General features: G+C 50.7%; 1 protein-coding gene across 5 annotated transcripts in view; it reads right to left on the bottom strand.

Annotated features, from left to right (window-relative positions):
- The window catches only part of EBF4 (EBF family member 4), a 54,920-nt gene extending 31,641 nt beyond the window's left edge, over positions 1-23,279 (bottom strand). For 4 of the 5 annotated variants that reach the window (XR_011070323.1, XM_068524195.1, XM_068524196.1 and 1 more), the window contains exons 1-6: positions 22,324-22,460; positions 12,424-12,580; positions 12,120-12,183; positions 11,892-11,947; positions 10,183-10,256; positions 9,033-9,101 (exon numbers count right to left, since the gene is read on the bottom strand). Coding sequence is in view for 4 of the 5 variants with exons in the window: in XM_068524195.1 (XP_068380296.1) it covers positions 9,033-9,101; positions 10,183-10,256; positions 11,892-11,947; positions 12,120-12,183; positions 12,424-12,580; positions 22,324-22,460 (557 nt within the window). In the remaining variant the exon portion in view is untranslated. Of the gene's footprint in view, positions 1-9,032; positions 9,102-10,182; positions 10,257-11,891; positions 11,948-12,119; positions 12,184-12,423; positions 12,581-22,323; positions 22,461-22,958 lie in introns of those variants that run through there. The other variant, XM_068524194.1, reaches the window with a different exon arrangement.
- Between the last annotated feature and the right edge of the window lie 4,031 nt (positions 23,280-27,310).

Here is a 27,310-nt window from a genome sequence, read left to right as displayed (position 1 = left end):
TACCACGGAGCAAGTGGGCCCGCGAGCCACAATTGCTGAGCCTGCGCGTCTGGAACCTGTGCTCCGCAACAAGAGAAGCCACAATAGTGAGAGGCCCGCGCACCGCGATGAAGAGTGGCCCCCGCTTGCCACAACTAGAGAAAGCCCTCGCACAGAAACGAAGACCCAACACAGCCATAAATAAATAAATAAATAAATAAATATTTTTAAAAAGTTAAAAAAAAAAAGGAAACACTGTCTTCATTAAAAAAAAAAAAGAAATGGTGCTGGAACATATATATATATATTGCAAATATATATATATATATATTGCAAAACAAATATATTGCAAAACAAAACAAAACGTCTTGAATCTACACCTCTCATCATCTACAAAAATTAACTTAAAATGGATCCTACTCCTAAATGTAAAACCTAGAACTACAAAACTTATAGAGGAAGGGGGAAATTTTCTGTGACCTTGGGTTAGGTAAAGATTTTTTAGCTATGACAACAAAAACACAATACACAAAAGAAAAAATTTATAATTTGTACTTTATCAAAATTAAAAATTTGTGCTCTTCAAAAACACTGTTAAGAGAATGAAAAAACAAGTCACAGATTGGGAAAAATTTTTTGCAGAATATTTATCTGATTTTTATCCACAGTATATAAAGAACTCCCACAACTCAGTAATTAAAAAATAACCCAATAAAAAGGGAGGGGGTGAACAAACACTTCCCCCCCCAAAAAAATATGGATGGCAAATAAGCACATGAAAAGTTGTTCAACATCATTAGTCATTAGGGACATGCAAATTAAAACCATAATGAGATATCACTACACATCTATTAGAATGGCTAACATTAAAAAGAGAGATCAGGGCTTCCCTGGTGGTGCAGTGGTTGAGAATCCGCCTGCCAATGCAGGGGACACGGGTTCGAGCCCTGGTCTGGGAAGATCCCACATGCCGTGGAGCAACTGGGCCCGTGAGCCACAACTACTGAGCCTGCGCGTCTGGAGCCTGTGCTCCGCAACGGGAGAGGCCACGATGGTGAGAGGCCCGCGCACTGCGATGAAGGGTGGCCCCCGCTTGCTGCAACTAGAGAAAGCCCTCACACAGAAACAAAGACCCAACACAGCCAAAAATAAAATAAATAAATAAATTAATTAATTAATTAAAAAAAAAAAAGAGATCATTCTCGTGCTGATGAGAATGTAGAGGAATTACAACTCTCATACACTGCTGGTGGGAAACATAAAATGGTACAACCACTTTGGAAAATAGGCGACTACTTATGAAGTTAAACATATACTTACCATACACATACACATATACATATACAACCATTCTACTCCTACTTATTTTAGCCAAGAGAAATGAAAGCACTTGTCCATATAAGGACTTGTACATAAATGTTTATAAAGCTTTATTTATAATAGACAAAAACTGGAAAGAACCCAAATGTCTATCAAGAGATGAAGGCACATTTTGCTATATTCATACAATGGAATACAACTCAGCAATAAAAAGAAATGAACTATTAATACATGTAACAAAATGGATAACACAAAAAAATTATGCTGAGCAAAAGAAGCTAGACAAAAGAAAAAGCACATACTGTATCATCCCATTTATATAAAACTCTAGAAAGTGCAAACAAATCTATGATGACACAAAGCAGATCAACTGTTGCCTGAGGATGGAGGTAAGGGGAGAGAGGGAGAGATTCCAGGGGGAGCATGAGAAAACTTTTGGGAATGAAGGATATGTTCACTATCTCAACTGTGGTGATAGTTTCATCAGTGTATACATATGTCAAAACTTTTCAAATTGTATGTCTTATGCCTGTTTTATTGAATATCAGTTATACCTCATAAAGTTAATTTAAAAATAAAGAATAAGGAAACATACTTCTAAATAGCCCATGTATTAAAAGAGAAATCATAACAAATTTAACAATCCTTGGAACTGATAATGAAAATATGAGATATAATAATGTGACATAGGGACTTCCCTGATGGTCCAGTGGTAAAGAATCTGCTTTCCAATGCAGGGGATGAGGGTTTGATCCCTGGTCGGGGAACTAAGATCCCACATGCCACGGGGCAACTAAGCCCACGCAACACAACTACTGAGTTCATGCACCTCAAGGAGAGAGCCCACGTGCCACAAACTACAGAGCCCCTGCCCCCTGGAGCCCACATGCCACAACTAGAGAGAGAAAACCCGCATGCCACAACTAGATGAAGCCCGTGCGCTGCAACGAAGAGCCCACACGCTGCACAAAAAGATTCTGCATGCCTCAACGAAGATCCTGCATGCTGCAACTAAGACTCAACACAGCCAAAAAAATAAAGAAAAATAAAGAAAAATAAAAAATAATGTGACATAGAGGAAAGATAGTATTTTAAGGAAATGTCATAGCCTTAAATGATTATATTAGTAAAGAAGGTCAACAATTAATGAGCTAAACATCCAACTTAAGAAATTAAAAAAGAACAACAAAATAAACCCAAAGAACTAAGAAGGAAGATGATAAAGATAAATGCAGAATTAACGTAATACGAAACAAACATTAGAAAAAGATTGATAAAGCTGTCAGTTTTCAGAAAACACAAATAAAAGTAAAAATTGCTAGCAAAACTCATCAAGGAGAAAGATATGATACAAACAATTAATATCAGAAATGGAAAAGGTTCACAGCTAAAGATACAGCAGAGGGACTTCCCTGGTGATCTAGTGGTTAAGAATCCACCTTCTAATGCAGGGGACGTGGGTTTGATCCCTGGTTGGGGAACTAAGATCCCATTTGCCACTGGGAAACTAAGCCCACGTGCTGCAACTACTGAGCCCACGTGCCCTGGAGCCCGCACACCACAACTAGAGAGCCCACACGCCACAACTACTGAGCCCGCGTGCTCTGGAGCCCACACACCACAACTAGAGAGCCCGTGCACCGCAACTACTGAGCCTGCACGGCACAACTAGAGAGAAGCCAGCAAGCCACAATGAAGAGTCCATGTGCTGCAACTAAGACCTGAAGCAGACAAATAAATAAATATTTTTTAAAAAGATACAGCAGAGATCAAAAAGATAAGAGAACATTATGAACGACTTTACGGAAACAAATTTGAAAACTTAGGCACATTGTACAAATTCCTTAAAAAATCTAACTCATGAAAATAGAGTAAAAAAGAAATAAAAGGCCTAAATAGTCCTATGACCATTAAAATATGAATAAATGGCTTAAAAATTCTCTCCTCCTCAACCCCACAAACTAAAACCAAATTGTAACAAATTTTCAAGGAAAAAATCATTACAAACTAATACAAATTCATTCAGCAAATAGTAAAAGAAAGAACATGTCCCATCTAATTATTTAAGGGTCTTATACCACGGACTGTCAAAATCATACTAGGACATTGTAAGAAAAGAAAATTACAAGCCAATCGTGTTGAACATAAATGCAAAATTCCTAAATATTATTAACAAAGCAAATCCTGTAGCATTTAAAGATAGTAAATCATCATCAAGTTAGGTTATACCAGGAGTAGTTCAGTATCAGAAAATCCATTAATGAAATTCAGTACATTAACAGTTTAAAGGAGAAAAGCCATATGATCAATTCAATACATGTAGAGAAAAACAACACGTGAAATTCAACATCTGTTCATGAAAAAAACCCAAAAAACAAAAATTAAAAAACTCTCATACCAACCATTTTTAACTTGATGAAGTATAGCTACCAAATAGCTACAATTAGCAACATTTTAAATGGTGAAACACTAGAAGCATTTTCTTTAAAATAAAAAACAAGCCAAGACTGCCCATTATCACTCCTTATTTTCTCAAGGTTGTACTTGAGGTTCTAGTCAGTGCAGTAACGTAAGAAAAATAAATAAAATGCAAAAGGATTGGATAGGAAAAACAAAAGTCATTTTTTACACGTCTGTCTCTATAGAAAAAACAAAACAAAAGAAATCTAAAGACAAATATCTACATGCAAATATCAATCGTATTTCTTTATATTATCAACGAAGACTTAGAAAACATAGCAAAAGATATAATTTACAATAACAACAAAATATAAATTGTACCTAGAAATAAGCTACCCATACAACTGAATGGTTCATTCCCTCACCTCTTCAAGTCCTTCCTCAAACTCCACCTTCTTAATTTGGCCTACTGTGACCACGCCATTTAAAATCACACCTCCCCCACCCCCAAATTCCTGATCAGTTTTATTTTTCTCTATCTTTTCCCACCTATCACCTTCTCACATACTTATAATTACTGTTTATTGCCCATCTCCCCAATGTCTTCTCTGTCCATGAATATGGATATTTTTGTCTGCTTTGTTTACTGTGGTATTCCTAGAACCTAGAACAGTGTCTGGTACATAGTAGATGCTCAATAAATATTTATTGAATGAGTGAATAAAGGAAAACAATAAGTGTATGTAGACTTTACTGAGAAAATTAATTGAGAAAATTATAAAACTTTATTGAAAGGCTTTAAAGAAGATCTATATAAATGGAGAGATAAACCATATTCATGGATAGGAAGACTCAGTAGCATAAAGATGTGAATTCTCCTCCAAATTGATGTATAAGTTAACTGTACAAAACCCCCAAAGATGCGTGTGTGTGTGTGTGTGTGTGTGTGTGTGTGTGTGTGTGTTGGTGTGGAACCTTCTACATGGATTCTAAAATTAATATGGAAGCACAAAAGGCCAAAATAGTCAGTTCTTCCCTGAAGAACAAGATAAGATGGGAAACTTACCCTACACGCTTGTTTACATTATTTTTATATAGATAGAGTGATTCAAACAATGCCATGTTAGCACAGAGATTATCAAATAGATCAAGAGAATAAAACACAGAGTCTAGAATCGGACACACAAATAGAAGGAAACTTGATTTAGGACATAGGTGGTACTGAAGCTCAGTAAGAAAGGATGAGTTATTTAATAAATGATACTAGAATAATTAGTGATTCATAAATAAAAATAATTACATTGATACCTTAATTCACACCATGCCCCAAATTAGCTCCACATGGATTACTAACCTAAATGTACAAGGAAAAACTGTGAAATCTTTAGAAGAAAATATAGGAGAATATCTTTATGACTCAGCATAGAGAAAGGTTTCTTAAACAAAAAGCAGAATGAAATCCATGAGGAAAATATCGATAAATTCAACTACATTGAGTTACTTGATATATACTTCCCTGACAAAGTATCAGTATCTAGGATCTATAAAGAATCATTAAAATCAAACATAATTCCTGGTGATTTCAGTATCAATGTAAATAGATAGCTCTTCCAACACATTCTTCTCTCCATTCCTTGAGTATCTCTCCTCCAATGACCTTCTCTCTACCCTCCCTTGGCCACACATTACCAATAAACGGAATTTCCAAATAATCCTACCTACAGACAACCCACTCCCTAACCACCAGCTCCAACTCCTTCTAGTACCTCAACTCTAGTAATTCTTGGCCCCATCAAAACCTATGTTCCATTCATCCTGCCTTCTCTTCACTCTCCCATAGTCCTCTCCTTTCTGAGCTTAAATTCCTTGTTCCATTTTTGTAAACACCCCTTGCTTACACTTTTCACTCTCTTGCCCTCTCATGTTTCATCGTGTTCACATAGCAAACCCCTAACTCTGGCTATACGCAACCACTCACCTGTTCTGCACCTGCACTTGTGCAGCTCAGCAGGACTGGGGAAATTGCTCACTTTTAACTTATGACCACAGGTAATTCCCTGATGGTCCAGTGGTTAGGACTCGGTGCTTTCACTGCCATGGCCCCAGGTTCAATCCCTGGTTGGGGAACTAAGATCCCGCGAGCCGCGTGGCGTGGCCCCAAATACATAAATTTTAAAAATAAATAAATAAATAAATTTATGACCACAGATCTTAGGTGGGCCCTTAGTGCCACTTGGCAATCACAGAACATTTCCATGGTCCACTCACTCTCTTGGACAACTGTTTCATGCCCTAGTGTCTCCCTCTCCATCCTCATCCTCAACTGTTGACCTTGCTTCCTATTTCACTGAGAAAACAAAGCAATCAGAAAAGAACATCCGTAAGCTCCTATGTTGGATATTCCCATTTACCCACGTCCAGGTTCTCTATCTTCCCTGCTGCCTCCATGGATAACGTCTGTGCTCTCAGCTAAAGCCAGTCCTCCACGTGTGCAGGAGAAACCCTGCCCTTTGCTGACTAGAGGACATTGCTTCAGCCATTCTCCCTTCTAACGCTTGCATCATAATTTTCCATTTCCTACTGGGTTTTTGTCATCGGCATCTGAACAAGCTATATCTTTTTCTTGGCCTTACACTGTGCTCCTGTCACCACCCTGTTCCATCCTGTTTCTTTGATCCCTTTAGGGTGAAAGTCCAGAGTTCCTTTAGTCACTGTCTCTAATCTCTCTTCTCCCACTCTCTCTTAGACATACTCCTATCAGAATTCTGCCCCTTTTGCCACTGAAATGGCTCCTGCTGAGGTCACCAATGTCTCCCACATTGCTAAATCTAATGATTAACCCTTAGTCTTTTTTATCATATCCATGAGCAGAATTTGATGCAGTTGACTATTGCCTCCTTTTGGGATAATTTTTCTATCTAGGCTTCTGGGACTCCACTCCCCTGATTTTCCTTCTACTTTACTGGCAGCTGCTTCTCATTCTCCTCTGCTGGTTACACATCTCCATGACCTCTCAACATTGGACACCTCGGAATGCAATTCTTGGACCGCTCATATTTTCTTTCAACACTCGTTCCCTCCATGATTTCATTCATTCAAATCTACATCTGTAGCCTGGACCTTCCCCTTGAGAGCCACACTCATGTGTTCAGCTCTTTTTCAACATCTCCACCTGGAGGTTTAGCAAGAATCTTAAATGTCATACGTCCAAAACCAAACTCCTGATCTTCCTCCTCCCAAACCTGCTTCTCCTGAAATCTCCACCTTCTCAGTAAATAGGAGCTCCATCCCTTAAAGTTGCTCAGGTCAGAAACCTTGGATCCATCTTTGACTTCTCTCACCCTGTCACCTTGTCTCTCCTTCCATAACAAATCCTGTCAGTTCTGCCTATGAAGTGTATCCAGAACCCAACCACTTCTTACGAACTTCTCTATAACATCCCCTCTGTCGCAGCCTCCATCATCTCTCCTGGATAATTGTTATGGTTTCCTAACTCATCTCCCTGTCTCCACCTTTGCTTCCTGCGGGTCATCTTCAACACAGGAGCTAGAGTTAAAAACTTGTCGAAATATAAATCAGGTCATATCATTCTTCTCAAACACCCCCACTGGCTTCCATGTCATCCAGAATAAAAGTCAAAGTCCTTACAATGGTTTACAAGAATGGCTTACATGCAACCTACAAGGCCCTGCATGGTCTGCCCTTCCTCCTGCCCCATCCATTGTATCTCTGACATCTTCGTCTCCTACTGTCCCCCTCGTTCCAGTCACCTGGGCCTTCTTGCTGTTCCTAAAACACGACAAGTACACTCTTGCCAAGAACATTCTTCTCCCAGATTCATACTTGGCTCGCTCCTTTACTTCCTTCAGGTCTTGGCTCAAACGTCATAGTTTCAGTGAGGCTTCCTTAAATACTCTAAAATTGCAATAGCCCCTTCCTGGGCACTCTCTGATCTTTCCTGATGGCTTTCTTTTTCTCCTTAGCTGTTATCACCATCTAACATGCTGTACATTTTATTCAGTTAGTTTATGTCTATCTCTCCTACTAGATTGTAAGCCCATCGACACAAGGCTTTTTATCTGCGTTGGTCACTGCTTAATCCACAGCATATAGAAGAGACCCTGGCACAGGGTCCATTTTAACAGTAGATGTTAACATTTAACAGTAGATGTTAAAAATTTATTTGTTGAATGAATAAAAAACATACTAATTGGCCAGAATACAGCAACAGGCATTCTCAAAATAGCTGGCACGAATATCAATTGGTATAGTCTCTACAGAGGACAAATTGGCAATAACTATCAAAAGTACAAATGCACATCTCCTTTGACCCAGAAATTCTGCTTCTAGTAATATCCTTTTTATAAATTCACACATGTGCTAAGTGACACCTGGACAAAGTAATTCACTACAGCATATTTTATCCCTGAAAAAGAATGAAAAAGCCAAAATGTCCAGCAATAGAGACTAAAGAAATTATAGTTCATCCATACAATGGAATATTTTGCAGTAGAAAAAAGAATAAGGAGACTGCTTGTGTCTGCATTTTCTTGCACAGACTATCTCAGGAAGGATACCCATGAAACTGGTAATAATGCTTGCTTATTTGGAGGGCAATGGATGAGTCAGTGGCAGAGGTGGGAGACTTTGCTGTCAACCCTCCTAAACTTGAATTTTAGTACATTGTGAATGGTTTAATCTACTAAAAGGAGAACAAGGCAGGGTTTATGTTCCAATATGGAATGAGTTCTAAGATATATTGTTACAAATAAAAAGGTAAGTACGAAAGACTGTGTACAGTATGCTATACATAGGGGTGGGGCAGACATACTTTTCATTATTTACTCTTTTATACTTTTCGAATTTTGTACCTTATATATGCATTTCCTATTCAAAAAGAAATAAAATAATTTTAGAAAATCATGGTGGGAGAATGCATTTTCATATGCGTCACCTTGACAATCCTATGATTGAAGCTTGCTAAGTATTTCCCTATTTTTTAAACAAAGGAAACGGATGATCAGAGAAGTCAAGTCAAACAGCGCAGAGGCACCAGGCACCAGGACTAGAGCCCGCTTCCCTGCCAGGCCCTCCCAGCCCCTCTAGCCCAGCAGCCTCTACCACCCCCCACCCCTGCCCTCTCCAGCTCCTTCCCTCAGGACACACAACTCTTATGCCCAGCCCCAGAATGTCTGCCACCAGGGGCTTCAGTCAGGGGACCGTTTCTCTCTGCTCAGAGCCACCAACAGGGTGGTGGGTGCCACCGTGCTCTGTGGCTGATCCCAGCCTGCCCTGGCCTTGCAGCTGCCAGACCCTCTTCCCCCAGTCTGTACCTGTCAATGATGACGGGGTCTGAGGGTGTCTCATTTCGGTTGCCACAGCTCTTCCGGTCACAGCACCGGCTGAAGGAAAGATGAGAAGGGAGGGAAGGAGGAAGGGGGTGAAGGAGAGGGAGATTACAGCATGTGGTGTGTGTGTGTGTGTGTGTGTGTGTGTGTGTGTGTGTGTGTGTGTGTGTGTGTGTGTGTGTGTGTGTGTGTGTGTGTGGCTCCGGGGTAAGGATGCTGATGTCCTGTCTCTGAGTATGGAATCCCTGGGCCAGAGGGGCTCGCCCTCAGGGGCCTGGGGGAGACAGGCGGTGAGGGTCCTACACAGGGACCTGCAGAGCCCTTATCCCTGGGGATAAGGTTGGCCAAGAAACCCTTGTCCCAAAGGCATGCTGCTCCTGGAGAATCCAGGAAAGGGCAGGCTGCTGACCACCTACTCTCTCTGTACACTTTTTATACATATAGAAAAGAGCTCCAATTGTAAGCATGCAGCTCATGAATTATCACAAAGTGAGCCCACCCATGTAACCAGCACCCATACCAAGAAATACCATGTGACTAGCGCCCCAGAAGCCCCCTCATGCCCCCTCCTGGTCACTGCCCTTCCCAAGGGTAGCCACTGTCCCAACCAGATTTTTGAACACTATTTTCTTTTCCATGTATGAAGAGCTGCCTCGGAGGACCCTTCCTGACTGACATCTCCTGGGGAGCCCTTGCCTAGAAACGCCAAGCTCTGGGGTAATGGGGAAGGGGAGTCCAGCACTGTGTTCCCTCTTTCCCATCCTGCCTGCCCAGGGGGTGCCCTGAAGTTCACATAAGAGGCAGCAAAGTTTCCTCCTCCAGCTTCTGAGCTAATCCAGGAGGCCCAGGCCCTGCCCCCATCTCCCAGCGAGCCCTCCCCAGAGCTTTATTAGTTAAGCTTCCCAGTAGCAGCAGGAGGCCTCTCTTACAAAAACACTTGGAGAAGCCACATAAACAGGCCAGGCTAATGGGTCCTCAAGGACCCTCTCCTCAGCCAGCACTGTGCCCAGGGGCCTCACTCTTCCCTCATCACCCCCCACCCCCAGGCTTCCCTGGGGATCAGTGGGGAGGGGGTTGGTGGCAGTGGTAGGGGTTGGGCCAAGAGGCCAGGGGCAGGTGACCTAGCCCTTCTCACCTGCACATGATCTCGTGGGTGAGTAGCACGCGGCACATTTCGGGGTTCTTGTCCTGCCCCTCGTAGATGATGGCCTGGGGAAGGGGAAGTGCGCAGGCTGGAGGGGAAGGAGGCTCCTCTCAAGGTCAGGTGGAGGGGCAGCTGGGCCCTGCTCCCAGGGAAGAGCACGCCCTCCAACTCTCTCTGGGAGCCCAGGAATGCAGAGGGAGCTGGGAACCTGGCTTCCCAAACCAGTACCACCATCCGAATGGGCAAGAGTGGCATGAGGTCTACAGATTCTGTCTGTCCACAGGCAGCTCTTTCCAGAGCCAGCTCTGCTCAGGGGCAGGGAGGTCCCCAGATCACCATGACCAACGTCAGGCTGCCGGGAGGGCAGACACACTCCAACCTCCACGGTTCTCACAAGCATTGTCCCTCCAGGCTGTCCTGCTGGCTCCTTGGTCCCTCTCCCCACCCCATCACCTCCGCAGGCCAGGCCAGTGGCTCCCTCTTGGACTGCTGGATCAGCCACCACCACCCCCACCCCCCCCCCCACCCAGTTCCCCAGCCTCTCCTCCGCCCTGAAGCAAGGAGTGAGCTTCCCAAACCACACATTTGGCTTCCACCTTATAACCTCTGTGCCTCGCAGCCATCCCTTATTTGTGGGTCCCTCTCTCTCTGGACATTCTCCAACCCCTTCCACACTTGTTGACCATGCAATCCCACTTTGCCACTGCCTGGTCCGCCTCCCACACCATGGCGACCACAGGCTTCCTAGAAACACACCACTTCTTCCTCTGCCCTGGGATTGGGTGGAGGCTGCTGGAAGACTGTGTGGGAAAGCCCAAGTCTCCACCTCAAGTTGCAGGCCACTGATTTTCACATCTGAGACTCAGCCCTGCTCCTTTACCAGCGCACACAACCTCTCTGAAGAGCCTGAGGCTTGGGGCCCTGCGGCTGCACAGTCCATCAGGGCTGACTCAGGTTTCAGTTGCCCCGAGCTCCTCATGCTGGTCCCTGAGCCTCCTTCTCTTGTCTTTTCAAGTCAGCAAGGTACTGAGGGTCTGCAGTGGAAGCTCTGGGGCCCCACTCAGTCCCCTCTCCTGGACCAGTGCACCCATCCCCCAGCTGTGGGTAGCATTAGCTGCTAAGGGCTTTCTCTTGAGAACTGCTCTCAGCAGACAGGAGCTGCTTCCCCTGAAAATGTCTGGAAGGTTACACTCTCCCCTTGGGAGTGGTCCCCAGCCAGTAACTGACCAATACAGGGGACAGAATCTTGGCCTCCTTGCCTCAAGGGGGAACAACTCTGGTGCCATTCCTTCTCCAGGCCTCCTCGTGGATCAGGTTGAGGCTAGACTCCAGCAGAGACCACATCCTTGCTGAGCATCCCCTGCCCTGTCCTGCTTCTCCTCCCTCCCCTTCTGAGAGCTTCTCCCCTCCTCCCCAATAAACCATGTGTACCTGAATCCCCGTCTAGGCTGAACTTCTAGATAACAGGACCTAAGACAAAGTTGTTGAACAAATATTGTCTTTTTCTTGTCTAGAGGGCAAAAGCCACACATCCTCCTCCTGTGGACAGTTCTCCACAGAGAACTGTGGACAGCTAGACTGGTGAGGATGAAAGGCATGGGGGAGGTGGGGGCAGGGACAAGGATGCTTGCTCAGACCACAGGGAGATGGGGGTCAGAGAAGGGGCTGGACAGGCCTGAGCATCCCCTGGGCTGGCTCACCTGCTTGGACATGGAGTCGATGAGGCGCACATAGAGGTCCTGTTCTGTCCGAAGTCCTAAGGGTGGAAAGGCGGAGAGGGCTTGCTATTTGGGGAGCCCCCGTGGCTTCTGATGACTGAACACACTCCACACCCTCCCTTGCTGAAGCCAGGCCCCCTCCACCCTGACAGTGGGGCACCACGTGTCACATGGTGCTGCGGTACCCAGTGGGCAGTGGGCCTCACTCACCGTTGTTATATACCAGCCGGAGGCGATAATGGATCCCGTTGTTTGTCTTTTCACCCCCGGGCTCCTGCAGGGACAAGATAGGGAGAATGCTTGGTGCTCCCGGGGCTCCTCCAGCCACCCCCATCCCCCCCACTCCCTTCCCACCCAACCTTCCTCCTTACCCCCCTCCCTCCCATCCATTCACCACCCCCTTCTCCACTCCTCCACCACCTATCCATCATCTGCTCCAGTGGGAGGGGGTTCCCTGAAACCCTCCCCACCCCCCCAACCCTGTTCCTTCCCAGCGAGCCCATGAGCCTCTCACTCGGTCCTTCTCCACAAAGTCGATGAAAGCTGTACGCTCCACCTCCACCGGCTGCCCCTGCCGGTCATACATGGCCAGCACGAAGTGGAAGAAGTTGGATTTCCTGAGGTTGGAGGGGGGCTGCTTCTCAAAATGTGCTCGTGCCAGGCCCACGCCACTGTGGGGAGGAAAGTTGCTGGGAAACCACTGGACGTGCCCTCCAGAGAGAAAGACCCCGTCACCTCTGACCAGGTAGGTGGGCTGGCCAAGACTTGGCTCTGATGTGTCAAGAGTTTGGGCAAGAAATTGGATGGGCCCATTCCACCCTTGCCAGGGCCATCTCAGTTCTAGAAGAGGCCTCCCAGCCCTGAGGTCACCCCAGCTTGCTCCCATGGGAATAAGCAGCACAACAGGTGACAACAGAGGCATCCCTAGCAGGCTCCTTCCCAGACTTTTCCCTGGGCCTCACATTTTGGAAGGCTGATCTCTAAAACCAAATGAACAAGCAACCCATCTTACTGACCACAGGCTCCTGTGACTGCCCTTTAGGGCCTCAAGGGGCAGCTGGGAGGTTTTGGAATGAATATCCCACTGTACCCCAGCTCCTGGCTACGTGCATGAGCCTATGGTATTGCCTGGGAGATGATGAAGTCCATCAGACTCTCAAGAGACATTGAACTGGCTCAGGGCCACTAGTCTGCCCAGCCTGGACCCTGGGCTATGGCTGAAGGTGGGAATGTCCTCCCCAGGTATAGGGGGACCTGCCTCCATGCTTGGAGGAAGACACCACTGGCTCCCTTGGGCAGAAGGATCTTCTGGTCTGGCCTTGCTTTCTCCTGGCTCATCAGAAACCAGTCCCAGTAGCAAAGCCAGGGTGAGAGCAGGAGGAGGAGAAGAACCAAGGCCCTATTCACCAAATATTTCTTGAACCCCAATGATGTACCAAGCGCTGGCCACATGGCACCACGTGGGGCCAGAGTGAAACACCTGGAAGGGGAGGGAAGACAGATACAGAGAGCTGCAACACAAGACAGAGTGGTGGGTGCCCCTTAAGAGATGTTACTATATAAAAAACGGTAAAAGCAAAGGAAAAGATTAATTCTTTCTGTGTGTGATGAAGGGAAGACTTCACGGTGACGGTGGCCTTCCCCCTGGTCTTTGAGGAATGAATAGGAGCTCAACAGGGGCAGGAGGCAAAAGGGCAGAACTAACAGCATAAGAAATGGCTGTAGGTACGAGGGTTAGTGTCACTGGACCACTTCAAAGAGTGAAGTGAGGAGAGAAAAGGTTTTATTGGAAGTGCCAGACTATCCACGCATACAAAAACAAGGCCATGGAGTTTAGACTTTCTTCTCTGGGCCAAGGTCTTCCAAAGTGTGTTCTTTAGCTCTCTCATGGCTCCAGGTCCTCGTTCTATAAAAGAGTGCTATAGCCACAACTGCTGGGAAATGCATACACAAGTGTATGTGGGGGGCCCTGGGACACCCTCCAGGAATGGACCCTCCTTGACCCGCTCAGGCCAGTGCTCCCCATGTGTGGTAGCGAGCCTCCAAGATGGTTCCCCATGATCCCCGCCTCCTGGTAGTCAGGTCCTTATATAGTCTCCTCCCATACTGTATCAGGATTGGTCTGTGTGGCCAATAGAATATGGCACAAGCGATAGCATGTGATTTCTAAGGTTAGGTCATACAAGACACGTGGCTTCTGCCTTGTTCACTCTCTTGGATTAGTCACTCAGGAGGAAGCTGGCTGCTGTGTTGTGATGATACTCAAGCAGCCCTACGGAAGGTCCACATGGAGAAGAACTGAACCCTCCTGCCAACAGCCGGCACTAACTGATCAGCTGTGTGAGGCCTACCAGCCCCAGTCAAGCCTTCAGATCACTGAAGCCTCATAAGAAACCCTGAGCCAGAACTACCCAGCTACACTGCTCCCTGATTTCTAACTTTAAGAAACTGTGTGAGATAATGAATGTTGTTTTACGTTGCTGAGTTTGGGGGTGATTTTTTTTTAAATGTGGCAATAGATAACTAACACACCATGCTTACTTGACTACGGAGCATTTTGGTGGAGGGATGTGGTTTGGGAAGCATGACTAAAGGCCACCAGAAGGTTCTGAAGTCAGGCAGGGCTTAGAAGATGCTGTAAGCAAGGAGAGCACAGTGTGGTAGAAAAGTGAGAGGCTGCTGCAGGGATGCAGAGGCGAGGATGAGAATGGTGGAACTGTCTGGAGAGCCATTTAGACCACAGTCCCATCATGGACATGCCACTGTGACAACATCTTCCATACTCATCACTACTTAATATTTTTCTTCGTATAATTTTAAATCAACTTACTCTTACTTGGCTTCTTGCAAAGCCATAATATCTGAAATGTCATGGGCTTGTTGTGTTTTTACTCATACAGATTACAGTAAATACATAAACAATAAAATGAAAACCGTTCCTCCTCTTGAAAGCCTGCTTGGGAGCCTCAGTCGTCCATGTAAAATGCTAATTTTGGAGGCAGAAGTGACGGGCCTTGCTTGTCCCTGATCAAGATGAGGAGGGCGCCACCAACACCTTCTCTTCCCCACCAAAGGTTATTTTTACACGTTCCTTGCTCCAGGATCATCCTCCTCCCTCCTTCCTCGGTGTCCCTCCATTCTCCTCAGCCTCAGGCTTACAGTCCTTTCACGTCCAGGCCTTGACCCTCCCGCTTCCCACTTGCCAAGAGGCAGGGAAGCCTGAAGACCGCTTTGATCACAGCAGGTCCCTGATTACCGTTGATGAATATGCTAATGAGGCAGCAACCCTGACTCCTCCCTCCAGCCCCCAGGACCAGCTTAGGGGCAGTGAGGCTCCCCAGGGACAGGACCACCTGGGGGTAGATAAGGCCAGAAGGAGGTGGGCTGTGGGGCCATCCCAGATCACTCTGCCCTTTACTCTGTCATCTAGCCCAGGAAAGGTGCCTGGAAGGCTCTCAGACAGTAGGGAGAGAGGGTATAGAGAAAGAAAGAGACCTTAACAGAGGAGGGGTGGAGGCTGAGCAAGAACACAATCCCCCGGACCCCTCAACATACCCTATCTACACAGACACTGCTGTACTTCCCAGGCCAAGAGTCAATCAATAATGCTGAGCTTCCTCTCCCATCCATCCCTCTTGGCAAATACCAGTCAGTCCTGGGTCCTGGTTGCCTGGGGTTCCTACCAGGCTCCTAAGCACCAGACCTGGGAAGTCTGCCCTAAGCCCCAAGCCAAGCTCCCTTCACAGGGCCTGCCCTCTCAGCAGGAGGGGATTCCCAGGGAGAGTGGTTGGGGGGACCACGGGAGGGGAAAGGGAGCAGGTACCCCTGCCTGGGGTCTGTGGACCAGTAGCCAGTGCTGCCAGCTGCAGGGCATCAAGGGGCTGCACTGTCCGACTCCACAGTGGGATCAGGCTCAATTCTACTTCCCTTGAGGCAGCCCAGCATCAGCCTCCATTCTCCACCTTGCTTAGTGGGTCTGAGGCACAATCACACACATCCATGCAAAGCAATGGGACAGAGGCGGCTAGTTTATAGCTCTGCGACAGGGATCACTATCATGAATGACAGCAGAACAATATGACCCCAAGCAGACCAGGAGAGGACGGCAGAATAGGCAAGAACCCTGCTGGGCATGCCCAGCTCTGCTCCTGGTCTGCGAATGTCTCCAGTTTACCCTGTTCATACCCCTGTGAGACAAGTGAGAAGACCAAGGTGAAATGGAAAAGGTTTTGGTTTAAGGAAATCCTCGTATTTCCTATGAACGCAGAGAAGGACATGCGGATTAGAACAGCAGCTAGAGTGCCAAATGCAGGTCTGTCTGGACTTCTCCTGGTTCTCCCAGGCACCTCCACTGCCTACCTGCCCGTGGAGTGGGTAACCAATCAGCATCCCTGAGCAGAGCTGCAAGCTGCAAAGGGAGAGGGTGCGGAGGGGGAGGGGGAGACTTCTGCTCTTCTCCCCTTGGGAAGAGCTGATGCTCTTGTAATGAGAAAGCAAACCAAGATTAAAGAACAGAAAGAAAGAGACACAGAAATATGCTCAAACAGCTCAGAAGACAGACCCGGGCCGTGGAGAGGTCTGAGAGGCCTGCTGGGGCACCCTGGGAGAAGACATGTGCTCCCACAGTACCTTAGAGGCAGAGATGTGGATGAAGGCCAAGGTCTCTGATTCTGTGGTCTCCAAAGTGGGGTGGCCCAAGACACCCACTGGGGTGTGGAGAGAAACTGCAAGGATGTTTATTGATAGGAATCCTTTATTTAGAAGAAGGGAGAGAGGCAGGAGGAGAGCCCCAGAAGTCTGGAGAGGCAAGTGTTTTATCTGGGTTTCCCCAGAAGCAGACCCTGAGACAAGGATTCAAATGTGAACACTTTATGTGGGAGGTGATTCCAAGAAACCCTGGCGGGTGTGGGGAGTGAGAGAGAGAAGGAAAGGCAGTCCCTAACAGGTGCATTATCCACAAGTTACCACTGTGGGCAGCTTCAGCTCAGCCCCCAGGGAGCTCTGGAAACAAGTATAGAACATGTGCTTCAGCTAGTCAGAGGGCTGAGCAAGGGACCTGGGGTCTTCATTGTCCAACTCCAGTCAGTCACTGGCTGAGGGCTTCTGGGGCGTCATCTCTCAGGTGCTTCTGGCCTGTTTTGCAGGTGGGTGGAGCAGGCTCTGGCGGTCTAAGAGCCTTGGGAGGCAGACGCTGGCAGAGGAAGCAGACCCTTTCCCAAGGGTCCCCAGGGACGTGGGTGGGGTATCAACTCCCAGCCATCCAGAGGCCTGCGGTGTGATGGAAGCCAGCAAAGCTACAGCCCAAGGGCCTGCGTACAGCCTGGCAATATGCACGAGAACTGCCTCACCTGGTGCGTGTATTGCTGGAGCCTATAATTCAGAAACGTCTCATTCACTTAGCATGATTAGCGCACAAAGCGTGCCACATATGCGCCTTTTCCAGGTAAATGCAGCTGAGTGATGAAAACAGCCACATTAACCACTTTTGTAAGACTCCCAAATGATTTACACATCTCCTTGCTTTCTTAAAAAGATTGTTTTCAACAAAATGTTCAAAACCCTTTCCTATCAACTCCGGAGTGTGCTGAGGCGGTGGGGCATGTGCTCCTGTAAAAAGCACGGATGTGGGAGGAGAAAGTGCTCATCTTCATATTTCCACCAGGGCCCACTCATCCCCATCCCATCTTCTGAAATTGCCCCCAAATTAAAGGAGAATGGGACAGAAAAGCTTGGGTGTGCACAGCTATTTTTTTGGTTGGAGGACATCCGAGCATGGGTGTGTGTGGGCTTCCTGAGTACTGTGCTGGGAATCCAGGCTAAAGGTGACACCAAGGGCAACCTGACCTTCACAGCCTGAGTCATTCAGGTGACCTGTGCTTCAGAGTACAGGGGGATGCATACGGGGGCATCTGGGAGCTGCAGAGTTGTCTGGCTGCTATTGCTTGGCCACCCAGGGGTCCCTGGAGATGCTCCTTTTCGAGGCTGAGCAGGATGACCCAGGAACCTTCTTGCAGCAGCTGGACCTCACCACAGCTGTCTAGGACAGACGACACCTCCCTCACAGTCAGTATCTGCTCTCGGGTCAGAAGGCCATTCATAAGTCTTTACATCCTTGATTAGGTACTTATTGTAAGTGCTAGCAATTTAAAACAAGCATCTCAAATCCCACAGAGGACAATGGCCGAGACTGGAGCTTTGGCCTTCCCCCAGAGGCACCTTCAGGCCTTTGTCTCCCCTGCACCCCTCTGCCCTCTACTAAATGCTAACTCTTGCCTACCTTGGCAGCCCAAGGTTCTGAGCAGTGCCTTGGCTTGGGCCTGATCCATCTTGGAATCTGGGATGCTGGGGAAATGGGGAGAAGCACTGCTGTCATCAGCAGTTGGGGGAGGCTTCTTTTTGATCCCCCCTCCACCCTGGAGGTGGAAGGAGTAAAAGTGTGTATTTCCTGCATCTCATCCTTTGTCTCAGATTTCCCTACTGTCTCTGCTAAATCTAGATCTTCTTTTCCCCATCCTAACATGGCTGCATAAGTCCCCCCTTCCTCTCCTCTGCATCCTCTCTTCCTCCAAGCATCCCACTGGCCGTGGCTCTCCCTGCAGGCATCCTTTGGGTCCCTGGGACTGCTGATAATCATCAAGCTGGGCTTGGCATTCCTGACTCCAGCCAAGATCTACTGGCCTAGCCCTGCCCAGAGCCTGGGAAGATAAAAGCAGAGGCTCACTGGGGTGAACCCACCCCGACAATGCGACAGTGCAGGCAGGAGGACCTGGTGCCTAGAGGCAGCTGCCCAGAACCTGGGTCTAGAAGGGCCTGCCAGAGATGAGGCTTTGGGGCTGTTTCATATCCCCTGCTCCCACTGCCCCAGCAGGGGCTCTGCTCACTTGCCCCAGGAAATTATCTCAGTCACCAGGTCCCTGGATGAGGGGGGAGGGGAGGATCTCACTAGCCAGCTCTCCCATATTTCCTCTTGCTCTCAATTCTACCCAAAGACTGTCCACCCTGCTTCTCTGTGCCCACCCCCCTCACCACCCACCCACAGGCCTGCCTGCCAGGTCCCAGGCTGAGGAAGAGCTATTAATTATTAAAGCAAACAAAAGCATTTCCTAGCAGGGATGCTAGCCTGCTGCTGCTTACAGGAAACGCAGCCCCAGCTGGCTTCCCTCTCAGGGGCTGGCTAGCGTTCTGGGACCAGCTCAAGGGGGAGGGCTAGCCTGGGTGCTCCAGGAGTCTCCCCAGGCTGGGAGTCACATCAGAAGGAGAGGAGAACTGCTTCTGTGCTGAGAGATAAAGTCCTGTTGGCCCAGGGTAGGCCAGGGATCCTTGTGCAGAGTTCCCCACCAGGAAGACCCTGCCAGCCTTCCCTCTTACCTCCAGTGTATGGTATGCAGCTTCTCTTTTCTCCCTACCCCTCTTTCGTTCAGAACTTTCCTTCCTGTTGGCAGGCCCTCCGTCACTGATCTTAGCAGGCTCTGGGCTTTCTCCTCCTTCTCCACCTTCTGAAAAACCCTGGCGTTGTAAAGCTGGACAGCAGCAGCTGCTCCAGTACCTGGTTCCTGGGGTCAGGTAGGTCACCAACGTGGACATCGGAGCCCAACAAAAACGGACTTAGTAACCTTCTAACATGCACTCCTGCTTCCTGCAGCAGATACTCATTACCCCCTATTGACTGCTCGAGCCTGGTGCTGTGGACACGAGGATGAATGAGCCACCACCCATGCCCTAAAGGAAGGTGTAGGCTGGCAGGGCAAGGAAGCTCAGGACAGGCAGGGCACAGCTGACTCTGGCCTGTGATAAGCATCCTTAGACAGCACTAAGAACTGCTCCCCTGGGCTGGATGGGAGGGCACAGAGAGAGAAGGTGCTGGGGGGGAGGGTCCCAGAGGTTGTAAGATTTTATTCAGTGGGTGTGTGGGTGCTGGGAGCAGGGGAACTGTTTCAAGAGACATTGTTGGATGCCAAGAGTCATACAGAGGCTGAGAGGAAGCTTGGGATCAGACTGTGATGGGCCTTGAATGCTGAGTATCTGGGAGGAAGTGTGTGTGTGTGGGTCACTGAAGTTTTTAATTGGGGAGGGACACAATCAGAGAAGAGTTCTTTGGAAATGTTTCTTTGGCCCCTGGTGCATGGCAGATGGTTTTGGGGCGGGGGGCGAGGTGGGAGGCTGGGACAGTGGGCTAGCAGGCTGAGGTGATACACTGGGGTTAACCTTCAAGCCAAGGAGGAAAGTCGTGGAGGGCAAGAGTGTGTGTCACGGTTACGAGCTGGCCGTGGGCACTGTGATTAGGAATAGGACCCAGAGGCACCGTCCAGAAGCCTTGACAAGCTGGCGGCTGTGGGGGGAAGGCGAAGAGCGCATCAAAGACAGCTGTCAGACCCCAAGCAGCCTTGCAGGGAGTGTTCCAGGGCAAGTTCCTCCGAGACAGAGGGAGAGGAGCCTTTGGAGGTGGAAGAGGGGGGCGGGGCAGGGAAAGGAATTCCTGTCATTGTTGTTTTAGGATGAAAAGACCCGAACAGAGGACTGATGGAGGATCAAGAACCAACGGATGAGATGATGGCATCTCAGGAAGAATGAGAAAGAAGTACCTCCCACCTGCTCCCCTTGGCAGGAGGTGCCTAGAGGCAACCAAACATGTGGGGGCTCCCAATCTGTGTCCTGAGACAGAGAAGCCTCTGGACTTGGAGATAAGCAGCCCAGGCCTGAAGAAATTCCTCTCCTCAAACTGGGGAGGCCTTCTGAGTCCTGGTGATGCGGCCCTGGGGACTCAGATTGGACACCTCAGCCCCACTCAAGACCTCTTCCCCACGTGCAGACACTGCTGAAGCCCAATCTCATGGGAAGAGCCTCATCGCCACACTTCCTGCACCCACACAGGCTACAAGGGCACTGCCTCCTTCCCATCGGCTTCCTGCTCATCAAACCTGCTGACAGGGACAGAGGGGAGAGTCAGAGAGAAATAGGAACCTTAAACCGTGAGGCCCCACTGGAACACTTCCTCCTCTCTTACAAGGAGCTCTCACCACTAAGGAGGTGGTGGAGAAAAAGACAAAGAAATTGACCATCTCAAATTAAACGAAAAACCAGAACCAACAGAAAAACAAACAGGATACAGAATTGTATGTATAACACAGGAAAAAAATATGTTAATGGGAAGATGGGAAGGAAATACACTAAATTATTGACAGTAGCTATTTAGAGAGATGGGGTTTTGTTTTCTATTTTCCTTTTTTTTTCTAGAAAAGTTATATCATGAGTAAAAATAAGAATATTAATTCATAGGCAAGACCCTTTCTCTTCCTAAAAAAGGTGAGCTCCAGAGAGAGGCCCCGGTGCTCCCTCTGGACAGTTATGAAAGCACAGGAATGCAGGAACACCATTCAGTTTGAACATGAAACAAGGTGTGTGTCTGTTAAGGGGTGAGGTTGGGGTTGGTGGTGGGGTGCTATCCCCTGAACAGGACTGAGGATGTGAATGTGTGGCTGGCATCCAGGTCTGGTCTGCCCTGGAAACCCCCCAGCAGAATCCCTTCCAGCTGCTGGACAAGCAGCTGCTCAGACCTCTGGGAAGCCCAGCTCCCAAGTGTCCCATGTGTCTGCAGAGGCAGCACCTCCCTAGTCCCAGGCACTGAGAACTCCAGGTAGGATGTCTAACCTCCCCTCCCCTTGCTCACAACTGGGGATACAAAAAGCCCAGGTGCTGTGGGGGGCTGGTCAACGAACCATTATGCTTCCTTTCCAAATCCAGGAGTCCATCCCCCACCCAGGCTCCCTGCCCAGACTCCTGCAAAGGAGTCAGAGGAGATGGGTGTGGGTACTGGGTTCCCAGGGACCCCTGCCTCGGGTAGGACCCACCAGAAAAACACCTGGAGGGACCTGAGCGGCCCTGACCCATCCTCAGTCCCAATCGTTCCACCAAGTCGACTGTGCACCTCATCTCTTCCCCACCAGCCGCTTCTCCAGCTCCACAGATCCCCATCCTCCAACTCCGAGGGATGTGAGAAAGCAGAAAGGGGGCTGGGTTTCGTGCCTTTCCTGGCCGAGATCTATGGAACTGGACAAGGAGGGGCACTTAAGTGCCTGAGAAGGAGGGGTCAGCAGTTCCTTAACAGCTGGTGGCTGTGGGACTGCGGGCAGCCGGGAGACCTCCTCCTCTAGAGCCATGGACGGCTGGGCCAGCAAGCGGTACTCAGAAATCAGAGCCGGGACATCCAGGAGTGGAGGCAGAAGCCCCGCCCCGGCCCGCCCCACATCCTCAGGAAGATGCAGAGGCTCTCAGGGAGAGGTGGGCACAAGAGCTTGCCGGGACAGTGCAGAGCTGGGGCTCCCTCCAACCGCTCGCCCCAGCAGCTCAGCAAGCTGAGAGAAGGCGGCGCGGAGCCGTCCAACCCGAGCGCGCCCGGTCGCGTCCGAGCGCTTACCTCTGAGCCGCGGTGCTGGCGTCCAGGATGCCCGCGCCCTGCATCCAGGAGCGCACCGAGCCCAGGCCGGCGGGCAGCAGCGGCTCTTCCTTCAGGTTCAGCCCGCCGCGGGGCAGAGCGTCCTGCGCAGGAAACATAAGGGCGCGCAGTCGGTGGGCGCTCCCACAGCCGGGGATCCGGTCCCGCCGAGGCTGCGGGGCGTCTCAGCTCCACCCGCCCGACGGCACCCGGCGCCTGCAGGAGCGCAGCGCAGCGCCAGTCCCGGCCGCTCAGTGCGCGCCAGCCTCCTGGGCGCTCCCTCGGAGAAAGCGGGTCCGCGAGCGCCGGCGCTGTCCCCTCCCCTCCCGGGGCGCGGGGCGGGGAGATGGAGGGATTTCCCCGCGGCCTGAGCGCCGGCGGGCGGACTGAGCGCGGGGCGGTGAGGGAGGGGAGCGGAGACGGCACCCGGTGCGCGCAGAGGCTCTCTAGAGGCGCGCTCTGGCGGCTGCCCAGGGCCGCGGTCGTCGGAGGGGGGGCCCGAGCGCCCCTTGAACTGCCTCAGGCGAGGCGGGGGCGCGGGGCTGCCCGCCCTTTCCCCCTCACCGCCCCCACCTCCCGCCCACCCGCCCGCGGCGCCGGCGCGGGACGCTGATTACCATCCAGGAGGAGGAGGCTGCGGGTGCGGAGCTCGGCGGCGGCGGCGGCGACTGCGGCGGTAGCGGCGGTAGCGGCGGCAGGAGCAGCAGCAGCCGCGCGTCCCGAGGAAAGGCCGGGGCAGCGCCGGGCCAGCAGACGCCTCCGCCGCCGGCGCCCCGCGTGCTCCGGCGCCCCGGCCCTGCCGCAGCCCCGGGCGGCAGCACCTGGAGCAGCAGTAGCAGCAGCCCGGCCGACTCCCCCCTGGGCCCGGTTCCCGCGCCGCCCCGCCGCCGCCGCCGCCGCCCGCCGCTCCCCGGGGCCTGGCCGCGGGCCCGGGCCATCCCGCCGCCGCCGCCGCCGCCGCCGCTCCCGGGGGAGCGGGAGCCGAAGGCAGGGAGCGCGGGCGGGAGGAGGGATGGCGGGAGCTGGCGGGCCCAGGGGACTGGGGGCCGGGGGAGGCGGGGGCGGGGCGGCGCGGCTGGCCGAGGGGCGGCCAGGGACGTGACATCATCGGGGGAGGAGCGGCCGGGCCCGGGCCGCCGCGGCGGGGCGGACCCTGGCGAGTCGGTCGCCGGGGCTGGGGGCTGCGGCCTGCCCGAGGCCGCGGGAAGGAACGGGAGGGACCAGCGTGGGCCCGGGAGGCCCGGGCAAGGAGCTGACTGGGCTGCGCGGCGGGGGAGCCCGGGCGAAGCCGGAAGATCGAGCAGGGCCGCACTCAGAAACCTCCGCCGCCTCCGGGTCGCCACTGGACGAAGTCTCGGCTTCTTCTCCGCTCATCTTCGTCTCCCAAGTACCCGCCGTACTCTCCACGCCGACGCCCGGTTCCTGCACTTGCCGCTCATTTTGACGGCTTCAAGCTTTTACTCTTGATGTTCTTTGCTCGCCCCATTGGTCCTGCCCGCCTTCTCCTGACCTCGGTTTAACCTCAGCCTGGGACTCAAACCTTTCTCCCTTAGGCTGGGCCCCAGACGCGCCGAGCGCAGTCCCTGCACTCCCCATCCCTAGTCCAGTCCGTGGCTTGTCTAAAAACTAAAGCATTTTGGTTTCCAACCTGTGCCTTTCAGACACCTCTTGGTTTTTGATCCAAGTTGGATACTGAGTTAGGACTCACTTCCTCTTGCTCCCCAGCCAGAGAATCTTCCCTCTCACATTTCATTCCTCTTAGTTCCTGGGCCAGAAATCATCTCGCCCTTGACCCGAGGGCTGAGCCGTTTCTGCCCCTCTCCCCCCATTCTGGCTTGGTGTGTCCTGACCAGGCTTTGAACAAGCCCAGAATGAGTCCAGCACTTTTCTGCAGAACAGCATGGGGGTGGCCTACCCAGCCTGCTGCTTCATTTTCAGACACCCCTGGAATATCACTTTCCTGCCCCAGCTGACTCCCATCCTCTTTTGGGGGGCCTCCAATTGTGCAGTTAGTGGTCCACCCCACATGGACCCAAATGAAGGTCCCAGGGCCACTACTGGGCCTCCTACTACCCCAGAGGCACCCCCACCTCCTTTTCTGACCTATGCCCCCCTTCCCATCACCTGCGGGGGCTGTCACTCCCACCCAGACTTCTCAAGGTCTCAGTTTTTACCCCAGGTGAGATTATCAAAGGCAGTCTCTCCTTAAGGTGAATTCTTACACCAGTCTTTTTCTCCATCTCCTTATCTGACTCTAAATCCTTGCTCCTCCCAGTGTGGTCCCTGGACCAGCAGCTTCAGCATTAAGTGGGAGCTTGTTAGAAATGCAGAATCTTAGGCCCTGCCCAGACCTGCTAAATCAGAGCCGACCTTTTACCATGATTCCAGGTGATTTGCATGCACATTACATTTGAGAAGCAATGCTCTAGAGAAACCCCCCAAGGCTGTTACATACTTGCTCCACCCCTCTCTCCAACCTTCAAACCTACCTCTGCCTCTCTAAAATTTCCAACAGACAGCCTACCTCTTATTTACTGGAGAGATTACAGGGAATCTTGGCAGAATCCTGCTGGCCTTCTCAGCCGTCCATGTTTTTCCTCCTTTCTCAGTCTTCTCACCCATTCTCTTTTCCCCCTGCACCCAGAGAAGCATGTGGGCTCAGGGACCTCTTTGCTCAGCCCCTTCTTCTGCACCTCCTGATGTTGTCCCATGCAATCTGTTTGTGTGTTGATACTCCTTTCCTCTGCTCAGGCCTCCGCATTCTTAAAAGAACCCTCCCTTTGTCCCCGCCTCCTCCTCCTCCAACTTGTGCCACTCCTGTTTCTGAGAAAGTTCACAGGCGCACTCCACCAAGGCTGCCTTGCCAGCCCCCAGCAAGCCACTCTTGAAGCCTTGGTGGTCTGGCTCCCTTCCAGTTCTGCCGCTGTTTGTTCCTCTCTCGGCCTCAGGCCCTCTGACCCCCGTGCAGCACTGGGCTCGGCGCACCTGCCTCCTCCACACACCTGGGAAGGCCATCCTGATGACCAAAGCACACCGTCTCTCCTCTTACCCCTCGGTGCGCCCCAGCTTGCTGTGTCCTGCTCCCTTCTCCCTTTCTTCTCTCGGAGAACTCAGGCTTTTCCACAGTCTCAGGGGCCATCTTTGGGGAAATGATGTCCTAGTGTGGGCTTCCATCTGCTTCTGTCAGTCCTGAACATCCACTGGTGAGGACAGAGCTGTCCTTGACCCTTGGGGAGGAGGGGAGCACCTGCTTCCAGGGAGCGGCCCTCTCCCAAGTAGCTCTGCCCCTGAGCCGGGGTTGGGGCTGCTTCATCTCCACATGCCCAGCCACGTTCATGCCCATTCCCCACAAACCAGCTCTTCCTCCTGGCTCCCCTGTGTCTGTCCATGACACCTCCTCCTGATGCCCACCAGGTTTGGGGCCCAGGAATTCATCTCTGATACTTGCCTTGCCTGCCCAATAGCCACCTCTTTGTCAAGTCTTAAGGATTCTCCCTCCTTGTCCTTCTCTCTACCCCAGGGCCCACAGTGAATATCTTTAACAATGAATTTACTTGCCCTCCACTGGACTCCACCCTGGCTTGGAAGAGGAATCTGCCCCAGTCTGATGACAGCCTCCTTAGCTATCTTCTTGCCCCCACCTGTCTACCCCCAACCACCCTCCATCCTCCTGCCAGTTTTTAAAAGCAAGCCATCACCTGCTTAGAAACTTCCAAGTGTCTCTCGTGGCTCCCCAAGTAGACATTTAGGGACTTAGTTTAGGGACATTCTAGGCCCTCTGATGCCTGATCCAAACGTTCTTGCCAGCCTTCCCTCCGTTCCCTTGCTGTGTGAGTCCCTTGCTTGCCTGACACAGAAGATCTACTGTTTTCCAAGTGCAGACACAGGTCCCACACTCTCAACTCCATGCCTCTACTCTGGCTGTGACCTCCAGCTGCAGTGCCCTCACTTTTGCAACACCTTTCTTCTCTGGGAGGCAACGGGGTCCACATTCTTTTCGCGATGGTTGAAGGGCTTTGGTGTTGCAAGTCTTCATGGTTCTAGAAGCCTCTTCCTAAGGTAGATTTGGGGGATAGGTGCTCAGAATTAACCTGGGCAGAAAGGGGAGTCACTCAACCCAGAGATGGGCTCCTGACTTGTGTGGGTGTCTAGCTTGTATTAACCACATGGACTAGAAAGAAACCAACCAGGATGGTGTTTGAGGCTTCCCAGGGCCTGCGGCCCCTGAGAAGGTCTTCTGGGTTAGAGCAGCTGAACCAATGGGCAAGGCCCTGGGTGATGAGGGTACCAATTGGGCCCAGCAGGGCAAATTCTGGGTCAGCTTTTGGAGTCAGAGGTAAGTATCTCTGCTTTAGATCCAGGAAGTCTGTTTCTTGGAACTCTTTGTATGTTTTTATTTTGTATTTTTTATCTTAGTTCCTTTGACAAAGTTCTCCTCTCAAACTGTTGTAGCTTCATGAGAAAGGGATTTGGGGGCCTGCTGTAGCTGTGTTCACAGAGAGCTGGAGGGGTGTTAGTGACAGATAGAGGATGCTGGGTCCAAGGCCGCAGAGAATGCCAGTCCCTTCTGGCCCAACCAGAGGCTCACCCCAGGCCACCAGCCCAGAGCCTCTGACCTCATCCTTCTCCATCATGGACATTTGTGCTCATACCACAGGAAGGGCTCTTGTCATGTGCCTAGTGCTAGAGAATAAGCAAAGCCTAAAACACAGGCTGTGCCCTTATGGGTACCACAGTGTGGTGGTGGGAGATGTGTAAACACTCAGTGTCACTCCAGAGTGACCTGGGCTGATAAAGATGCAGGTGCAAGTACTGGGACCAGCACAGAAGAAGGGCCTGAGCCTGAGAGGGGAGAAGGCGGTCTTGGGCAGAAGGATCAGCATCTGTAACGACTGGCAGAGCTGAATGAGTGGGTTTGCAGCACTTGCTTCAAGGTAGAAGCTTTTAGCACCTGGAGCATCATGCTTGT

Source organism: Eschrichtius robustus, chromosome 16 (genome assembly GCF_028021215.1).
Source record: "Eschrichtius robustus isolate mEscRob2 chromosome 16, mEscRob2.pri, whole genome shotgun sequence".
Taxonomy (NCBI): Eukaryota; Metazoa; Chordata; class Mammalia; order Artiodactyla; family Eschrichtiidae; genus Eschrichtius; species Eschrichtius robustus.
Note: the sequence above shows the minus strand (reverse complement) of the source record. Positions and strands in the feature narration are given on the sequence as shown.